This window comes from Petromyzon marinus, chromosome 2 (genome assembly GCF_048934315.1).
Source record: "Petromyzon marinus isolate PM22_M1 ecotype Great Lakes invasive population chromosome 2, UKy_Petmar_22M1.pri1.0, whole genome shotgun sequence".
Classification (NCBI taxonomy): Eukaryota; Metazoa; Chordata; class Hyperoartia; order Petromyzontiformes; family Petromyzontidae; genus Petromyzon; species Petromyzon marinus.
The window spans coordinates 16,424,784-16,443,112 of record NC_133668.1 but is presented as its reverse complement, the minus strand read 5'-3'; the positions used below and the strand labels follow the sequence as shown (position 1 = coordinate 16,443,112).

The 18,329-nt window shown below is 37.6% G+C and overlaps 1 protein-coding gene across 1 annotated transcript in view; it reads left to right on the top strand.

Annotated features, from left to right (window-relative positions):
- LOC116946027 (uncharacterized) overlaps positions 1-18,329 on the top strand; it is a 48,217-nt gene that overhangs the window by 23,066 nt on the left and 6,822 nt on the right. Inside the window, exons 9-20 of the mRNA XM_032960847.2 lie at positions 437-738; positions 1,866-1,956; positions 3,307-3,451; positions 5,336-5,520; positions 5,649-5,805; positions 7,112-7,305; positions 9,241-9,382; positions 11,726-11,901; positions 13,595-13,745; positions 16,111-16,277; positions 16,973-17,032; positions 17,804-17,969. Of these exons, the coding sequence (XP_032816738.2) occupies positions 437-738; positions 1,866-1,956; positions 3,307-3,451; positions 5,336-5,520; positions 5,649-5,805; positions 7,112-7,305; positions 9,241-9,382; positions 11,726-11,901; positions 13,595-13,745; positions 16,111-16,277; positions 16,973-17,032; positions 17,804-17,969 (1,936 nt within the window). The remainder of the gene's footprint in view (positions 1-436; positions 739-1,865; positions 1,957-3,306; positions 3,452-5,335; positions 5,521-5,648; positions 5,806-7,111; positions 7,306-9,240; positions 9,383-11,725; positions 11,902-13,594; positions 13,746-16,110; positions 16,278-16,972; positions 17,033-17,803; positions 17,970-18,329) is intronic.

The following is an 18,329-nucleotide window of genomic DNA, read 5'->3' as shown; positions in this document are numbered from 1 at the left end:
ACAGTCTGAAAAATCAAATACGTTTTGAGGAAGGTTAATATTAATGAGATGCAAAACAAAGGGTGTAATCCAATACACTGAACTCTGTTTAACAATTATATAAGAAATAAATAAGCAGAGAAAACTAAAATTATAGAAGATGTCATTGGCAGCAATTAAAGCATGAAAGCAGCAAGACGTTTGATGATTTTAAATTCACAAATGGTAACCCTAATGAAGAAAGATGGAATCAGAAACAAAAATCTAAAATCGATGTAATTTACCCCCAATTTTATCCTAATTATGTTGCCAGTGTCACATCATGACACGGGCACCCTACAATTCTAGTCACTGACTGCATATTCTCTTGTATTGGTTTTATCTTGTAAGTAAATGCAATGCTTTTTTGTATGGGAATGTTAATAAAAATAATGATTGTATTAATTTTCTTGTGCAGATGGGGGACCTTTTGCTGCCATCAGGACTTCATATCTCCCAGATGATGCCCCTGAAATGAGCAGTTACCTATTAGGACCTCAAATTATTCCATCAAACAGCACTCGCTGCCTTCACTTGCAATACATGACTGGCAACAGTGTAAACCTGAGACTCTTGGATGTGTCTGCCATTGGCAGTGCTGTGGGAGACTCAGACAATCCCATCCCTGTGCTCTGGGAGCTCACTATGTTTGATATACTTGACCATTATGGACAACAATGGCAAGACGTGGCTATTAATATTACAGCCAATGTCACACAGGTAATATAATATTTTATAATGATCATGCAATGATCTGAAAAACATAATAGACATGAAGACCATGCATATCAACGCAGGTCACTCGGGGATAGGGAAACACTTTATTTTAGATAAGGGAAGCAATCTATACATTCAGAGAGTAAATAAACAAGATACGCGTATTCAACCATATACCCAGCATTCCCTCATTTCTTATGAAATTATGTTCAAACATCCCCAGTGCATTGTCTTTGAGCTGTACGCCTTTTGGCGTCCTCTGGTCTAACACCGTTTGAGACAAGGCTCAAAAGCAAGCTTGTCTCTGGTGTGGACCAATCAGTTTCAAGGACAATGCATATATTATCGGAGTGTTTTTTGTTTGCATTCTGACCACAAGTATTGTGGTTAATGCAGACATGATTCCTTGTTAAAAGGTTTCAGTTTTGTTGCCAGAAAAAAGGGGAAAAACCTATTCTTATCCCCAGACACATTAAACAATGTAAAGTGTCAAGGCAATATTTAAGGTCATACTTAATAGACTAAACATTTTGAGGTGTCAAAAAGCAACATTTATTATGAGAAAACCTTAATTACCTTGGCAATGAGAGATATAGTCAATTTGACCTTCCCATTTCACACAATGCTGACTGGATAGCAAGTATCAAACCTCGCCCAGGAAATTAATGTCATTCACAAGCTTTGCAGTCACCGATTCCCTGGCTATTAATTTAACATGTTATGCAATTGTTTGTCTCCGCCATTAACTCCGCCTACCAATTCCCATTTGGGTGAGTGGACTGAAATGTAAAGTGGAAAAAATGTCACTCATGAATCTCAGAATGCAGAACTGTCACTAACTTAAGGGAATTTTTTTCATTTTACCACCAAAATTGTAAGGAATGACAGTGTGAAATGGTTTGGCTCGCAATTTTTGGTTCAATTAAAGATGAACCATTGTTCAACAAGTTATAACAATTTCATTCTTTATAATCTCATTAATAGATTGAGGTATGCCTATGTATTACTACAGTATACTGTACTACCGAACTTAAAAGGAACTGCAACTGCTTGTTTATTTGCAATTTTTGCCTTAAGATTGGAATATTACATGCAGTAAAAAGCTTAATATCTGTGCACGCTGATTGCAGGTAGCATTTCAAGCACACAACTACAACCGTGGTGCTTTCATTGGGATTGACAAAGTCCATATTTCTGAAAACGCCTGTCAAAGTCCGCCAGGTAATGTTTTTTTTTCAGATTGTGATATTTTGAAAAATACCAATACGCTTGGGATGTATGTCCTATCGTTTGGGTTGTTATTGGTTGAGAGTGTATTACGTAATGTTAGATGGGGATTGGTGGTAGTGTCTTCTGGAGAAGGAAAATTATATTGTCGATTGAGGAAAGTTTTTTTTTTTATACAAAGAAATACAATGGAGCACATTGTTGAATTCCAGTGTAGTTTCTGCATTATTTTTGTTGATTTCGTTTTCGATCAATTGAGGAATTCAGGAAGGGATGTATGATGTGTGAAACAGCAGGCAAACGAGATACGCTATGGAAGGAGAAGACATGGAGGACATTGTGCAGATGAAGCGTATTTGTTGTTTAGGAACAGGAAAGAGATGAGGGAGAAGACAATATGTAATATAAAAGCCCACCCAGGGGTCGGCTAAGAAAGGAGAAACCTTAATATGAAATAATAGGATAATGCGAGCACAGACCATGGAAGTATTGGAAGTATTGTCAACTGTGCAATAGTTGCGCAATCTAGCAGCAGTGATGATAATTAATCGTGTTGGCAATGACTTCTTGAACTTGCCATTCACAGTTTGTATTTTTTTAGACCCTTAACTCTGTTTTGTGGGTTTATTTTAAATTCAGCATTAGGCCTTCCTCCGATTGACCAATGTGGTTGGAACAATACTTGATTTTCTCGTGAATAAAATTGATTCATAACTTCTAATAATATTCAAAATTAAATAAATTCAATAGAATGACTATCGAGTCTGATCGGGACCATTTTCTTCTCTTTCTACTTCAAGAAATTCCATTGAAAGTAACACCACTGAAGTCTATAATTAAGAGTATAATTAAAGAACTCGCACATAACATTAAATAAATTTGGTACTCGATAGTAAAATCAATTTGTGCGAGATCCACACATGCGCGCCAGCTATCCAGGAATCCAGGCAGAAAGTCAGACAGAATTATATATTTTTCGTGGAGTGTATGATCTTTGTATGGTGATACATTATGGAAGTAGTGTGGAGTGTGGGTTGGGGGGAGGCATGATGCACGAACCCGGCTCAACGCTGTGAAATGCGGGTGACGTCATCACGCAGATGACGTCATCACGCAGATGTGTGTGGTGAGGTCCCCACTGCGCATACTCACTTGCCCACGTGCCAGGCAGCCAGGAATCCAGCCAGAAAACGTTTTCTAATAAATTGTTGTGTTTATTTTATGATATATGCTAGCTTCACTTGGCATTTCATGTTGGTATTACCAACGTATAACTATAAGAAAGGTATTTGCGTGTGTTTATGATGAGCTTAATTATATATTTTTGAAATCATTCCTTTTCAGAAGAAGAATTGTGCGTTTTTGGTCTCGAGGGTGAGAACGGTACCATTGAGTATACATTGGCTCCTCAGAACAGTGACGCTTCCTGCTTTTGGGAAATAACTGCGCCTCTCGGGAAGGTCGTAAAATTGCAACTTAACACGGAAGGGTGAGTTATACAGTGTGATCAACATTCTTCTGGACTTGATGTATATTTTTCCACATCATGCAATTCACATCTTCATTAAAGAAACGTGTTTTTCAAATGCAACTTAAAGGGGCAAATGCTGCCATAAAAATTATGTGCGCTGAGTTCCATAATTAAACTTGGTTTCTGCCAGCATCACTTTATAACTTTCCTCTTATACGTTGCAGTCAACAAACGGCATCGTTCGCCTGATTGCATGATTTTGACATTTGTAAAATGTATGGGCGGATCAGAAAGGTACAACAGCAAAGAATAAAAAAACAATGGGAGTGCAAAAATATAGAAAAGGGTAAGCAAGTAAATATGAATAAATAAAATAATGATATAAGGAAATCTCATACTGTACCACATGCTTGGCAGGCATTCATGTTTTAACTAGAGAAGAATGAAAGGTTGTGTGTTAGGAGTAAAGTTTGGGTACTTCCACCTCTTCTAAGACGTCTTGTTAGCATGGAAAAGTAGGCCAAATACCTTCAGTAGATGTTTTTGCCAGTAGTGGAATGAGCATTTACAAAGCTGTACCTTTATCTTTTACCTTATTCATAAAATAATTGATTACCATTATGATCGGTATCATCAGTCATAAAGAATTTTGTATTAGATCGCATAAATAAAATTGTCGTTAACCTACCACCACCCGACTGGCAAATCGCCTGATGAAACCGGTTGTAATCACCAGTGAAACGTACTCAAATTGTAAATGTCGTGGGTTTACTCTCCAACACACCGGTGTGCTGAAGCAGTAAAAAAATTGGCACGTTTTGTTTACGTGACAAACCTTACAAATTTGGCTGTGTCGAATGGTGGTGAATTTATGATACACAATTACGCGATCTAACCCAAAAAGTGATATAATTAATAACATTGGTCGCGAAATCCTGCGTGTTAAACAGCAACAGAAGCATCATCATCCTCATAAATTTGTGTGTGAAACCATTTCTTTGCGAGTTCTCAGCAATGTTTTCTGTGTACCACACATCAGAAAGTACCATATGAATAGGGCAGAATAGGTCGCCACACCCGTTCTGCACTCCTGTGAGTGACCAAGCCCTCAAGTGTAGAATGCTGTGGTTCCAGCACTCACTTTAAGCCATATTTATTTGAGGCGGAGTGGATTGTGGTTTGTCAGTGACGTATATGGCCCATCGTTAATTGCAATAGGAAGAATGAGATCGACATTCCACATACGAGGCTGTAACTGTGTTAAAATGAGGCAGAATGACGGGGAAAAAAATGCTTCATGAATGATCAAAATCAGAATTGTTACTTGGACTACAGGAAACCGTTGAGCTATGAAGCTCTTTTTGACAGATGTCCAGTATGGGCGGATCAGCAAGTTACAACAGCAAACCGATACAAAAATCGATAGGAGTGCATAATAGATGAAAGGGTAAACAAGTAAATACAAATACATACAATAATGATATAGGTCCAATTTAGTTGCCCAGTATTTAAGATATTGAATAATTATCTAAATATTGTGGCATATCTCAATATTTGTACGTCTGATGAAGCCTGGGACTGATTGCCATCAATATTCTGTTTCTAATGTTGCCATCTTTGTATTATCCACGTCTGTATTTGGTTTTGTTTCATAAAGTGAATGCATATGATTATTTATTCCTTAATTTCACCTCACATAATTTCTAAAGTGGGTAATTATAATTGTACGGGTCTCTATACCCCTTAGCTTTTATGTCTCAATTCAACCAGTGAGAATCATTTAAAATCCCAATTCTCTAAAAAGTAATCACGCCATTTTATAATAAACCTATCTGTAGGTCTACTTAAAATGTCTACCTATCCCAAATGTTGTCTGTATGTAATGTTTTTGTTTTGTTTCAGAAACAACTATCCTTACTGTTTTTCCATTTTTGAAATTAAATATGATACAGTTAAACAGATCAATGCCAATTACAGAGCTTATGAACAGTATACATACTATTCATCCCATAATACACTGACTGTCAAAGTTCCAAACCGCTGCGTTGGGAATCTGGTCATTGGCCAGTTTACTGCAATAAGTCCAAGTGAGTATTGTATTATATTTGTTTAAGTTCTATTCAACAAAAGTTTTTTCAAAATAATTTAACGCTGATGACAAAGTAGTGATATATCCAAAGTGTTACCTGGCTGATTCATATTTGTTCCACAAAAGATGACATTCCTGGCTGCGGAGGAGTTTTGAAGAGTTCTTCGTATGACTATATTTTATCTCCAAACTACCCAAATGATTACAGCTACAACTCACACTGCGAATGGAGCTTTGATTTACAGGATAATTCGAAAATTGCGTTGTACAGCTACGTATATGGGTATGTTTATTTACAATAATTTTTGATCAACCTTATCATAATTGTCACAAACTTTCTGTGCTGATGCAAGTTGCTTAGTAAATGTTTGTAAACTTTGTTCAGCATATTTTAAACTTGTCAATGCAAACAAAATAAAAAACCTTTAACATTAACCAATATGACAGAATTGCACAATTTATCTTGAAAATTGCATAATATTGTAAACCGTGAATTTATCGCAGATTACTTTAACCACATTATTTGCCCGCACTTTCCCTGCAAATCCAATTTTTTTTGCAGATTAATGGAGTTATGTGGCTATTTTAAAAATCAGATTACAGGACTTACCACTGGTATGCTGCAGATTATAGGATCTGTGATATGGTCCCTCCATATCACTGTGGATTATGGGAGTTCTGCTGTATTTTAAACGATTATTTCTAAAAATAAATAGTGCAGCTTGGAGTGATAAATTAGCAGTTCTAATGATCTCAAGTGCCCAAAAGTTGTTTCTATGTACTTTTTTTACCAGCATAAACCTTGTGATGACATGAATTGCAGGTATATTGCTTTTATTTGCAATTCAGAGGTGTTTTACATTTATAAAACCCACCGAATCATACAATATTCGAAAAAGGAAACATTGGCTGGGTTCAACCCTGCCTGGCTGGATTCTTGGCTGGCTGGGTTCCAGGCGGTGTCACGCCTCCCCCCCACCCTTATTCCACTCTGGTCGTGTATCCCGCGCAATTGAGATGGAGGGAGGTGTGGGAGGGAGTTAACGGAGGGAGGAAGAGAGAGAGAGAGAGGAGCGGAGAGGAGAGGGGCAGGGAGATATTGGAAGGGCAGGAAACGGTTAGGAAAGAGAGCACAACGGAAAGAGGAGAGCAACGGAAAGCGACAAGCAGTTGGAGGGAGGATTTCAGAGAGGCAAAGAGCAGATTGAGATGGGAGAGGTGTGAATAAGGAGAGTGAGAGGTGCGAGATCGAAGGAGGGAGAGAGATTGGACAGAGGGAAGTGGCTGGGATATTGTGGAGGGAGGAGAGGAATATAGAGGGAGGGAGAGGTCGAAGAGGGGACAGAGGAATAGGGAAACAGATAGAAACATCATGGGACCTCGAGACATCGAGATAAATTGGGATATACGGTACAAAGAAGGAAATAGAGTGGTAGAGGGAGACAAGGCTCTAGATCAGATGAAACATTTTAATGGTTGGCTGGCAAGGGAGGGATAGATGGACGGACACGTCCCAAGGACATGTGGGTTGCTTGTGTTAGAAATATACAGTATTAAAAATACATTTTTCTTTGTCATTTTGTTCACAGAATGCAGAATTCCATAAACTGTTCCGCAGACAGTTTGGAGATTAATGATGTTATAAATGGAAGCCGCATATCCATATCTAAATTATGCCAAGGCTGGGAACCTGCATTAATTGTGTCTCGTGAGAGTAACATTGTGTTCACATCTGATTGGCAGAACGAAGGCATGTATGGATGGTTTTATATCTTCTTTAGAGGTATGTTCGTTTACATATTAGTTCAATCACTACATACATATTAATATTGCATTTATGTATATTACTATTAATGGGGCATTTGCTTGGACAGGGCTTAGTATGAGACAGCAACCAATCTGGCCTACCTACAAATACACTAAAAAGAACAAAAGTACGGTACTAAAAAAAGTAAACAATTGCAAAGTTAGAGCACTATAAATTTATAGTAGCAAGATTTAAAACGAAAAGTATAAATATAGTAGTTTAAAATAAAGGCATTTGAATCATATTTCAAAAACATTTATATTGTCCAAATTAAGCTTTTAACTTATTTTGAAGAGTAACAATATTTATAAATGTAATACAGATGCAGTATTGTGTATGGAGCATAAAAACTCAAAGCAGATTTGAATATATAGAATAATCTATAATATTTTACTGTATTGACCTTTTTGAATAGTGGTGCAGCAATATTCAGTGGAGATTGGTGGGTCACAATGAGATACGAGTTTGTCAGTTTGGTAGATTGGGGGTTGGTGTGATGAAATGAATAACAATAATGATGCGTTTGGTGATGACGATGATGACATAAGATGATGTTGTCCTACTCGAGGCGTTGGGGGGTTATCTCAAAGGCTTTCTGTAAATATCAGCATCATCAACAGTGTCCATGTCATCATCACCACCGCAAGCAGCATTATAATTGTTATCATTCTCATATATTTTTTTGTCTCCTATGCATTGTTCATACTATTTCCTCATATTGCTCATTTAATAATTTGCTTTGTATTATTTTCTGACTGAATATATTTTTTATACCTGCTGAATGTTTAATAAGCGAATATTAATTTTAGGGCTCCCTATTGGTTTCTTTAACTTCATTAACTTAACTGTAATTTTACAACAAAATATGATTATGGTCACCTCTACAATTTGCTCCACGATATGTCTTTAACTGAAAAATTGAAGTTACAATTACGGTTACCTGGAAATAACGCTGTTTAAGAAAGTTTAAAACCATGTCTTAGTCATATTATGGGTCTGCACTTGAAACTAAAAATATAAAGGTTCAATATCTGACTCAGGAAACAAATGTATTTACAATATCATTCAAATTACTTTCTTTTACTAAATAATACACCATCAGCTACATATCCAACTTCAATTTATGTCTTAAGGAATTCCCTTTTTTTAATTTAAGGGTACTTAAAATGTATATTTTTTATACATTTCATATACGTGTTCTGAAGTACACAATACTCTCATTTAATTTAGGAACATAATATACAAAAAATTAGAGTTTCTAATCTGGATTTTATTTTGCCTCAACAACCATACATGAAAAAAATGTGGATCAGATCCTGTGAGTTTGATCAGACCTCACATGATTATACATCCTGAGTGACGATATTGACACAGGTAACACTACAGTTGAATTTCAATACAGACCACGTCATAACTCATTATATTTCGGTAGAAGGCCAGGTAAACCTGTTAGAGAGCTCTAAATAAGCGTTTTTGATTATCTTGGACAAAATTGAGATGGATGAAATTGATTTCCTTCAGCCAATATGTCAACTTGGTATCTGAATTTAGAGCATACACTAACATGTCGTCACCTTACTCTTTGGTTCTTTCGGTAAAGTCACGTAGTTAGAAATAAAATAAAACATCACGACGTTTCGATCGCAACACAAGCGGTCGTCATCAGGCAAAGGAGTTAGCCAATAAAGGCAAACTGTTTATAAGGGTTTTGGGATGAGCGTAGCCCAAGTGTATCAACAGCACCAGGAGCATGGGCGGTGCACGAGTGCCAATTCAGCAACAATGTTTCAGTTGTAGATCTTTAATATGCACTGCAATTGACATAGCATCTGTTTTAGTGAAAATTAAATTTTAGATATTTATCTGTTTATATTGGAATTATTGAACCCTCCCACATTTTCTCCTCGTCAGTTTTTGCACCATGCAGAGCCAACTTGACAGGATGGCAAGGGTCAATCGTATCCCCCAATCTCACGGACTATGACTACAGCTGCAGTTGGAACATCAACACCCCAGCCGGCACAATCATCAAACTCTCCTTTGAAGAACTGAAGTGAGTAGTGTATTTCAACTTATGATTGTTGTCCTGTTGGTTGATTCACAATTAAATAATGGTTAAAATAGTAACAATAATTTACAGCTGTTGGCTTCTCCATGCCATGTCAATCACGGGGGTTGTTTGACAAGTACGGGTTGGTAACCAGGATTTGAACTGGGGTCACCAGGTGCATAGCAGTGCACTAACCATTGTGCTATTGCTGCACCCCTGCATCACAATATTAAGCAGGATATTCACATATGCTGCTCATGGCGATACTGTTGTATTGTTTGTAATTTCCTAGCACCTATATCACTTCAGATATAGATTAATAACTAGGCAAATCAAGGATGAAAAATTGACGTGGAGCACTTTAAAGCTGAAATAAAAAATGAGAAGCAGCATATCCATAAGTCTCAAGAAGGGTTTCAATTAGTGCATACTACTGTTGATGTCAAACAACGTCAGCACTGATTAAAATAAAAAAATACATCTGTAAAGTGCACGAAGAAGGGTAATTAAAATCACAGTGAGGAGCACACGGATCAGGAAATAACAGAGACATCGTACTCGCTGTTAAGAAGTGTAAGTGCATTTGACCAGGCACAATTGAAGGAAAGACAGCCAAAGGATGAGCCGAGTGAGGCCCAAACGATGAAATCAGTTCTTCTGCAGGAGTGAGATGGATTTTAGGGCAATCAGGATTTGTTATTGCAAGAGGGCATTCATCTCACTGAAAATAATTCTAAGATTATGTATTTATTTTGCTCATTCTTCATATAGCATGCAAACATAAATCAATCGAGTCCACAATTAAATATTTAAATGGTAAATATATTATTAAATTCATAGCAACAAGTATATGTCTGAATAATAGAACATTTGTGAATGAGTAAATGCTTAAATGGAACTGTGAAAATTTGCTAAAAACAATGGTTGCCTCCATTATTGTTACTCAGAATGAAAGCAGTAAGGTTCAAGATTCTACAGACAATATTAATGTGGAAGCAAGAGCAAGCCAACTAGTCCTTGGCTGGTGCACAATACCTCGCCAAAGATACTGAACACATAGTTCACTAATACAAAATTAAAGTATGCTATAAACCCATAAACATTGTGAACTTTACTTTGCCATGCTAGGATCCAATATCATGCAAAGAAAAGGTAGTGTTATCTATGCCATGCAATAGGACACTTGTAAGGAACAATATATTGATGATAAAGGAAGACGACTAAGATGCAGGATTCCGAAAACTTAATTAACCGGTCACCTATGGCAGAACACAAACTTAACACTGGATATACAATTGATTTAGATTCAGTCATGAGCACAACACCAAATTGTACTTGCAATTTTTCTAATATTGTTTTACTGCCAAAAACAAAGATCAAGCCTTAAAAAGGTACCAATTGTACTTACAACCTTGGCTATTTTTAGTTCTTCTACCACCATGCAGGAGAAAATATAAGTTACATTTTATTCTAAACCAGCTTTACTACACAGCTTCGCCCGAGACTTGGATTCTTGTCTTGGATTAATACACGGCCTACGCAGAGGGATGGGGGGGATGCGTGACATCGTGCAGGCACACTGTGTGACGCTGCCGCATGCGGGTGACGTCACAGATGTCACGTCACCCCTCACTTGCAGTGCAAAATATATCCATTATTGCGCCCCCCCCCCCCCAAAATACAAAAGTCTATTTTTATACTTTTTGCATTGTGTACAGTCTGGAAGCTACTCACGTGCCAAATTTAAAGTTTGTTGCATGTTGGGAAGTATGCTAAACATTTCGAACAGACACACATTCACAAATTTCCCTTTTATATATAGATTATGAAAATAAAGATATATGGAACAATAAATACTACACTGCCAATTACAAATATCATTATTATATTTGTTTACCCATGAAAGCCTTACCGAGTCTGAAGACTATTTTTTCAGAAAGCTATTGCAGGCAGGGAAATTATGGTTTCTAATTAAGTAATTTGCGAGTAATTGTCATTTTTGGACCACGTTGCCATATAAAAGGCTTACTCTTTTTTAAAGAACGGCATGGGATCTGTATGTCCACTGTAATGCAGATGCCATGTATTTATAGTTAATTCATCCACAGTATTAACCAGGTCAGCCATGGGGTAAAACCGTGAACCTACGCAACACGCGATAAATGTGCTTCAACTGGGACCTATCATAGTAATTAATATTATATTTTAAGATGTTATCAGTGTTTGATGTATGGAGGATTGTGAAATTCACATCACTGGCTCAGTGCCACATGCCCGTCAATGATTTGGAGGCATCTGTCATGTAGATCGGGACTTAACAAAATGTTTTCCTTTCTTTATTAACAGCATGTACTATTACAGCACGGTCGACATCTATGATGGAGAATCTTTAGACGCCCCATACGTGGGTCGCTTTAGTGGCTCCATTGTTCCACCTCCGATCCTATCTACTGGGAATTCCCTCTACATACGCTATTACAACCCTACTAACACACAGTCACCATTTAAAATCGCCTACGAAGGTAAGCGCAACATTGCAAGGTAAATGTAGGCACACTGTGTACATATTTACATGACACTTTGTACCAGACAGTGGAACCGATAGGAAAAAATATTTACAATCATTTCAGTTGTAGGTCGGGTTCTCTGCATTAGTTTGAATCGGTTATGCTTTAAAGTAGTTTCGATAGGTTCGGTTTCGGTTTACATTTTGCTAAACATCAGTTTAAACCAGTTACAAATTTCAGATTTTCTCAAAATAAGCAAAAGAAATAACTTCGGCATGGCCTAGATTGCAGGCTGCAATATAGGCGACATGAGATGTCTTTGTTTTGATGATTTTTATTTTTTGTATAATATGCGATGTTTATTGCCAAGCACAGATGTGTTTGATTTGCTTCAAAGAAGTCTCTCTACCTGTGTTGCAACTTGCACAAAATGGTGACAGAGCTACGGAGAAAAAGAGATGCAGAGACAAGTTGAAATGTGTTGAAATACTGATATGCAAATAGATAAATGGAGATGTTTTACAATCTTTTTGTGTTTTATTGCTTATCGTGTATGCATTTTTGCAAGAACTAAAGTATAGTATATATAATAATGTTCACACTAAGAAAAAAAGCAAAGAATGAACGTCGCACATGATTGATCACATATGCTTGAATCATTCTAATCATTGTGTTGTAGGGAATGCTACTAAAATGTATTTAACTGGAAAATATGTAGAGAATATTGATTATCTAATTGGCAAAATTTGGCGGAGACTTAACATTAATCAAGCATTTTGTTAACTTTATGCTTTTGACATTTTGCTGAGTAGGAAAACATATATTTTCTTCATATTTCACAGTCAATTAAATTTTAATGATTAACTGTAGTATTGCCTACAACATTTAATTGAAGTGGAGATTAAAATACATTTTATAAATGCTGGGCAATGTTTAAAAATACGTGTATATCTCTATCTCGACGTGTTTCCATCTCTACTTGTGTGGCCAGTGTTGACAACTCCAGAAAGCTAGATGTTGCGATTTTGACATTCAAAAGTCGCTGAAAGCTTTGTTAGTGATGAATATCTGAACAAGTCTTAGGCTTTCTCTACGTTATCTCAGCCTTATATGAGTAGCTAGTGCGGTATACTGGCCTACTACCCCGCTGTGTACTGTGTCAGCCTTCATAGGTAATCAACAATTTGTTAAATGCTATACAAGGGACCTATGTCTTTGAATTGTGTGTTGTATTTAACTGAATCACATTTATGTGTCTATAGGGGCGCCCTCAGTAGATAAACATATATTAGGGTTCTCCCTTGAATTCGACACTGTACCTTAACATATCCTGTTGTCGATACTGCCAACGAATTATGATTAATACAAAGTAGAGGTCGTTAAAATGTTCCAAATGTCCCAATTTCTATTTGTGATTTCAGGTATAATTTCATTTACCACAACTGTTCATGTTCATCACAAAGTTGTGTACTTATTGTACCAGCTCTGCAATCAGAATTAATCACAATTGTCATCTGTAGATTGCTTTTTTTCAGGCCCCGTTTAATTAATCTGCAGCATTTGCAGTTTATACACGTGCTTCTATGCACTTCGATGATGGTAAAATATAAAACATATTTAGAATCATAACAACAATAACCCCCCTTCAAATTGCTTGGGTACAAATGCAAAAAGTAATGGCAGCCTATCTGTGCTGTGTTCCAAATAGCTATGGAAGTCTACACATCAGTGCTGGAGAACAACGCAGAGAGCATTTCATCATTCGATGTCACCTCACAAAGGCAGAACATATTCTTGTTCTCGTGGGAGCTGCTTGTACCGGAAGGGTTCAACGTCAAAGTCGACTTTTTTGACTTGCAGTGAGTAAATACAAACAAGCTGGGGTAGCTAGTTCTTAGCAATGTTGTGTGGGAAAGTGAAGGAGCAATGGGTGCTAAGAACCACTGTTTACAAGCAGGATGCCTTTGGATATGGCCTTGCTACATGCAATATTGCTGGAAACATAAATTAGGACATGGTTGAACATAGTTGATGGTGGGAAAAAGTCCATACAACTAAATAGTGTCAAACATGTATTAATTTGAGGGAGAGTTGACTAATTATGGTGTGGGATTCTGCCTTCCCTGGCATCAAGAAAAAGCTGTATAATTCAAGATTGCTTCATATAAAGTTGCCCAGTTACCATTGAGGTTTTTGATCCACAACAAACTAAAATGATTATATATGCTCCAACAACAAGCCATGAAGATGAAGTAGAACAATTGTATAAACATAGTAACTAGTAAATGAAGGTAAAACGCATTACATCACATTATTGGGTGCCTGAAATGCAAAAGTAGGTAGAAGATGGAAATGGAGGAGCCCAAATTTAGAAATTATGAATAAAGCTGTCTGGATTGTCATGGATAAACCCGGGATTGTAAAATATATCTCTGTCATCCCAAATTTCAACACAGGATGTGATTGCAAGCTGGTATAAAGCAAGTTATACTTCCACATTGCCAATGAGATGACATCTAATTACGGTCAACAAAAGACAGTTAACACTTAAACTTTGGCTTTGGAGATGAGAGAATGTATACTGATTCTAAGAAATAAATGTATATACCTGTGTAAGCAAAATTATTAAAAAAAGTTACCGATTTAAATATTGATATATCATTTCTAATACACTGAAAGTGGGGACCACTGTTAATAATAATGAAGATATCATAACAAGCAATGGCAGCATGAAAGCAAATAGTAGCTCTGAGATGGCAAGATGGAGATATTGATACATGACAGAGATAGAATCTACTTCTGTCTCCTCACCACCTTACAGCCCAGCAGATTTGAGAATCTCATAGTGCTTGAAGAATTCTGCATGATCCTTCAAAACACCAGATTACTTGTGTGCCATCATGCCTAGCTATAGTATATATTGGATCATTACTGTACATGTGTAATGACAGGGTGCCATCTGTTGACCAGGAGAGATAATCACGAGTATGGGTGCGTTATATAATAATCAACTAGAAGGGGGGGGCGTAACTGGGTTAAAGGTAAAAGGCGGGGTCAGCCGGGAAGCTCTGGGAACCTGCTCGAAGGTTCTAGAAGGAGGCGTGGCCGGAGGCGGGGCCTGGCCACGCCGGGGAGTATATAAGGAGTACGTGACGGAAGGTTCGGGGCTGTCGTGGGGTCCGGGTCCTGGCTACCGTCGCTGGCTTCGCCATCATCTCTCTCCATCATCCGGCCACATGGCCGATCCTCTGCATGGCTTCCATCATTGTCGTCGCTATATTAGTCAGCCAGCTATATAGTTAGACACCGACGATGGGCCTGTGTAGATGGGTCAGCTATGCGTAGCCGTGTTTTTATATATGTCGCTCAGTGATTATGCTTAAAGTGTGAGAAATACCTACTATAATCACCGAGGAATGTCCTTAACGCTCGTGACGTCGCTCCACATCGACCAGCCCCCCTCATTAATATTTATGACCAGGTGACGTCCTCCAAATGGACACCCCCCACCCCTAATTAATAATCATGAGCAAGTGATGTCACTCAACATCGAACAGCCCCCCTCATTAATAATCATGAGCAGGTGACATCCTCCACATGGAGCACCCTCCCCCCTCATTAATAATCATGAACAGGTGGCGTCACTCCACATCGAACAGCCCCTCTCAATAATAATTATAAGGTGACGTCCTCCAAATGGACAACCCGCCCCCCCCCCCATTCATAATAATTAGCGGCTGACGTCACTCCACATGGGCCGAGTCGCCTCCTCTCCCCTCCTCGGCGTCAACTTACAACTCTCACGACAAAGGCAGAACCCTCACCTCGCGATCTCCGTAACGCTGTTGAGACATCAAAGTAAAAAGGACGTCATGATGAACAAGGGATTATAACCTTTAAATGCAATAGGTCTGTGTCACCACGCCCTTACAAATTGCACACGCATTAATGCAATGAATATCACGTCGCAGTCTGCTTTTCGCTTGCAAGCTTCAGATTTACTGCAATACACCCATCCTTGGACAGGCAAAAGGCGAGTAAATAAGAAGCCCACTCCAAGTTGTGTCTCGGAAGTCGTTCACTACACATGCAATACTCCTCATATGCTTGTATCTCTCTGATATTTTTGTTACATGATTTATATGTAGACATATGTTCATAAATGAATTATTGAAACGCACACACACCAATACTTATGTATATCAATTTATCGTGGGCACACAGACTCGAGGATGACCCTCTCTGCTTGAATGAGAGCCTCACTGTCTATGATGGAGTAAGATCTCTGAACACCAGCCTGGGCATCTTTTGCGGCTCGAGCATTCCACTATCCGTGCGATCAAACTCCCCCAGCCTCCACCTGCTACTTCGTCTTCGTACAAACGAACCCTGTATGTCGAAATACATAACACAGGCTCCATAACATACATTTGGAGGTCATACTTGTAAATACACAATGTAGAAACGATTTTCTTCAATGTTTAGAAACACTTTTTTAATGGCTAGTTTGATACAAATTTAATTTATAATTGTCTAAATACGATCATGTATTTCTAAAATGAACATATTATTCATAATAAAGGTTTTTGGGTTAGATCGCGTTTATTTATAAATAAACGCGTTTATTTATAAATAAACGCGATCTAACCCAAAAACCTTTATTATGAATAATATTGGTCGCGAAAGCCTACGTGTTAAACTGAACATATTATACCTAAACGCACACCCATTATTACTGATGTAAAGAATTTGAATACATTTGTATTTCTTTTCGTGGTCATAGTAGTTTCTGGGGGAAAATCAGGTTGCTGATCTTCGAACGAGATGTTATTTCATCACACTGTAATGCTTATACTTTCTGCCCAAATGGCTGTTTGTAACCAATCCTAAAATTTAGTGAAGTCGCCAGTTTTCCAGAGTCCTCGTCAAAATGGTACTCTGAGAAATGTTTACTGCAATGTACAACATTAGCATGAATGTAAAATGATTAATACCAATGACATGGAGATTATTACAATGTTTATATATGAAATATGGTGCTATACATGTATCAACCATAATAATAACTGGATGTTTTTATTTTCAGGGAAAGGATTTACCTTCACTTTTTTCAGTGTTCCAAAGATTGTTCCCAAAGTTAAAAAAGGTGAATGTAGCATCGCAAAAACAAATAAACACTTTAACGTAACAATGTAATTAAATTAAATGTTAAATTTTGTAATGGTGAATCATAAGGGAGTACATGTTGTGGAAATTAGTGGTGGGTTGTGAAGGCAATTGCATCAAATGTGAACATTTTAAAACATTGTAAAAATGTGTCTTGCACAGGTATTGATATCAGCTTGCTCAATTGATAAGCACAATGTGACTGCTGGGCTATTAATAGATTGTAGAGTGTAAGATTAGTATACGCCTTTTGGCGTCCTCTGGTCTAACACCGTTTTGAGACTAGGCTCAAAAGAAAGCTGTCTCTGGTGTGGACCAATCAGTTTCAAAGACAATATATTATCAGTGTTTTTTGTTTGCATTCTGACCACAAGTATTGTGGTTAATGCAGACATGATTCCTTGTAAAAGGCTTCAGTTTGGTGTTTTAACATCTTAACACCTCTTTGTTGCCAGAAAAAGGGGGAAAACCTGTTCTCAGCGTACAAAAACATGTAATTTTTAGAGGGAGCTTGACATTATTGTTAGATCAGTTGATAAGATGTCGATTTATCAATATTAGACATGTGCATTGGTTTATTATAACTGGCTAAACAATTGATGAGACTTGCACAATATTGAGCGTTCACATGAACTTTCTGATCCAATCACATCACCCAGTCAATATCGAGCACCAGCTCCCACCACTACCGCTACTTGATCAAATCCTTATGTGCTTGGAAAAAACAACTGATTTTCTACCACTTGTTTAGAGTGTGGCCGAGTTCCTACAAGAGGGAAGAGCCGCGTTGTGGGTGGAAGTCTTGCCAATGTGGAAAAGTGGCCGTGGCAGGCAAGCCTCCAATACTACAGTTCTCACATGTGCGGAGCGAGTCTCATCTCGAAGAACTGGCTCGTATCTGCTGCGCACTGTTTTGAGTATGTGGATTAAGACCTTATGGATATATTTACGAAGCAATGTAGTGAAATGATAATTCCATAGTTGTAGTTTTCATTGCACTATTGTAGACCTAACATATTAGCGTTTTAATATACTTTGTTTTTTTAATGTTCTGTAAAATAAGCAGATGTTTAAATCAACGATTTAGCCCATTTACTAAAAACGAATCCTCGTTGTATGTTCTACTATTGTTATATGATGCTTGGATGCACTTTTTTCATGAGTGCCTTGCATTTAAAAATAAATCAATTTGGTTCATCATAGAGAGGTACAACACAATGTTTGTTCATGTTTTGCTTATACTGGTAGGAACCTCCTGGTTACACCAGCCCACAGGG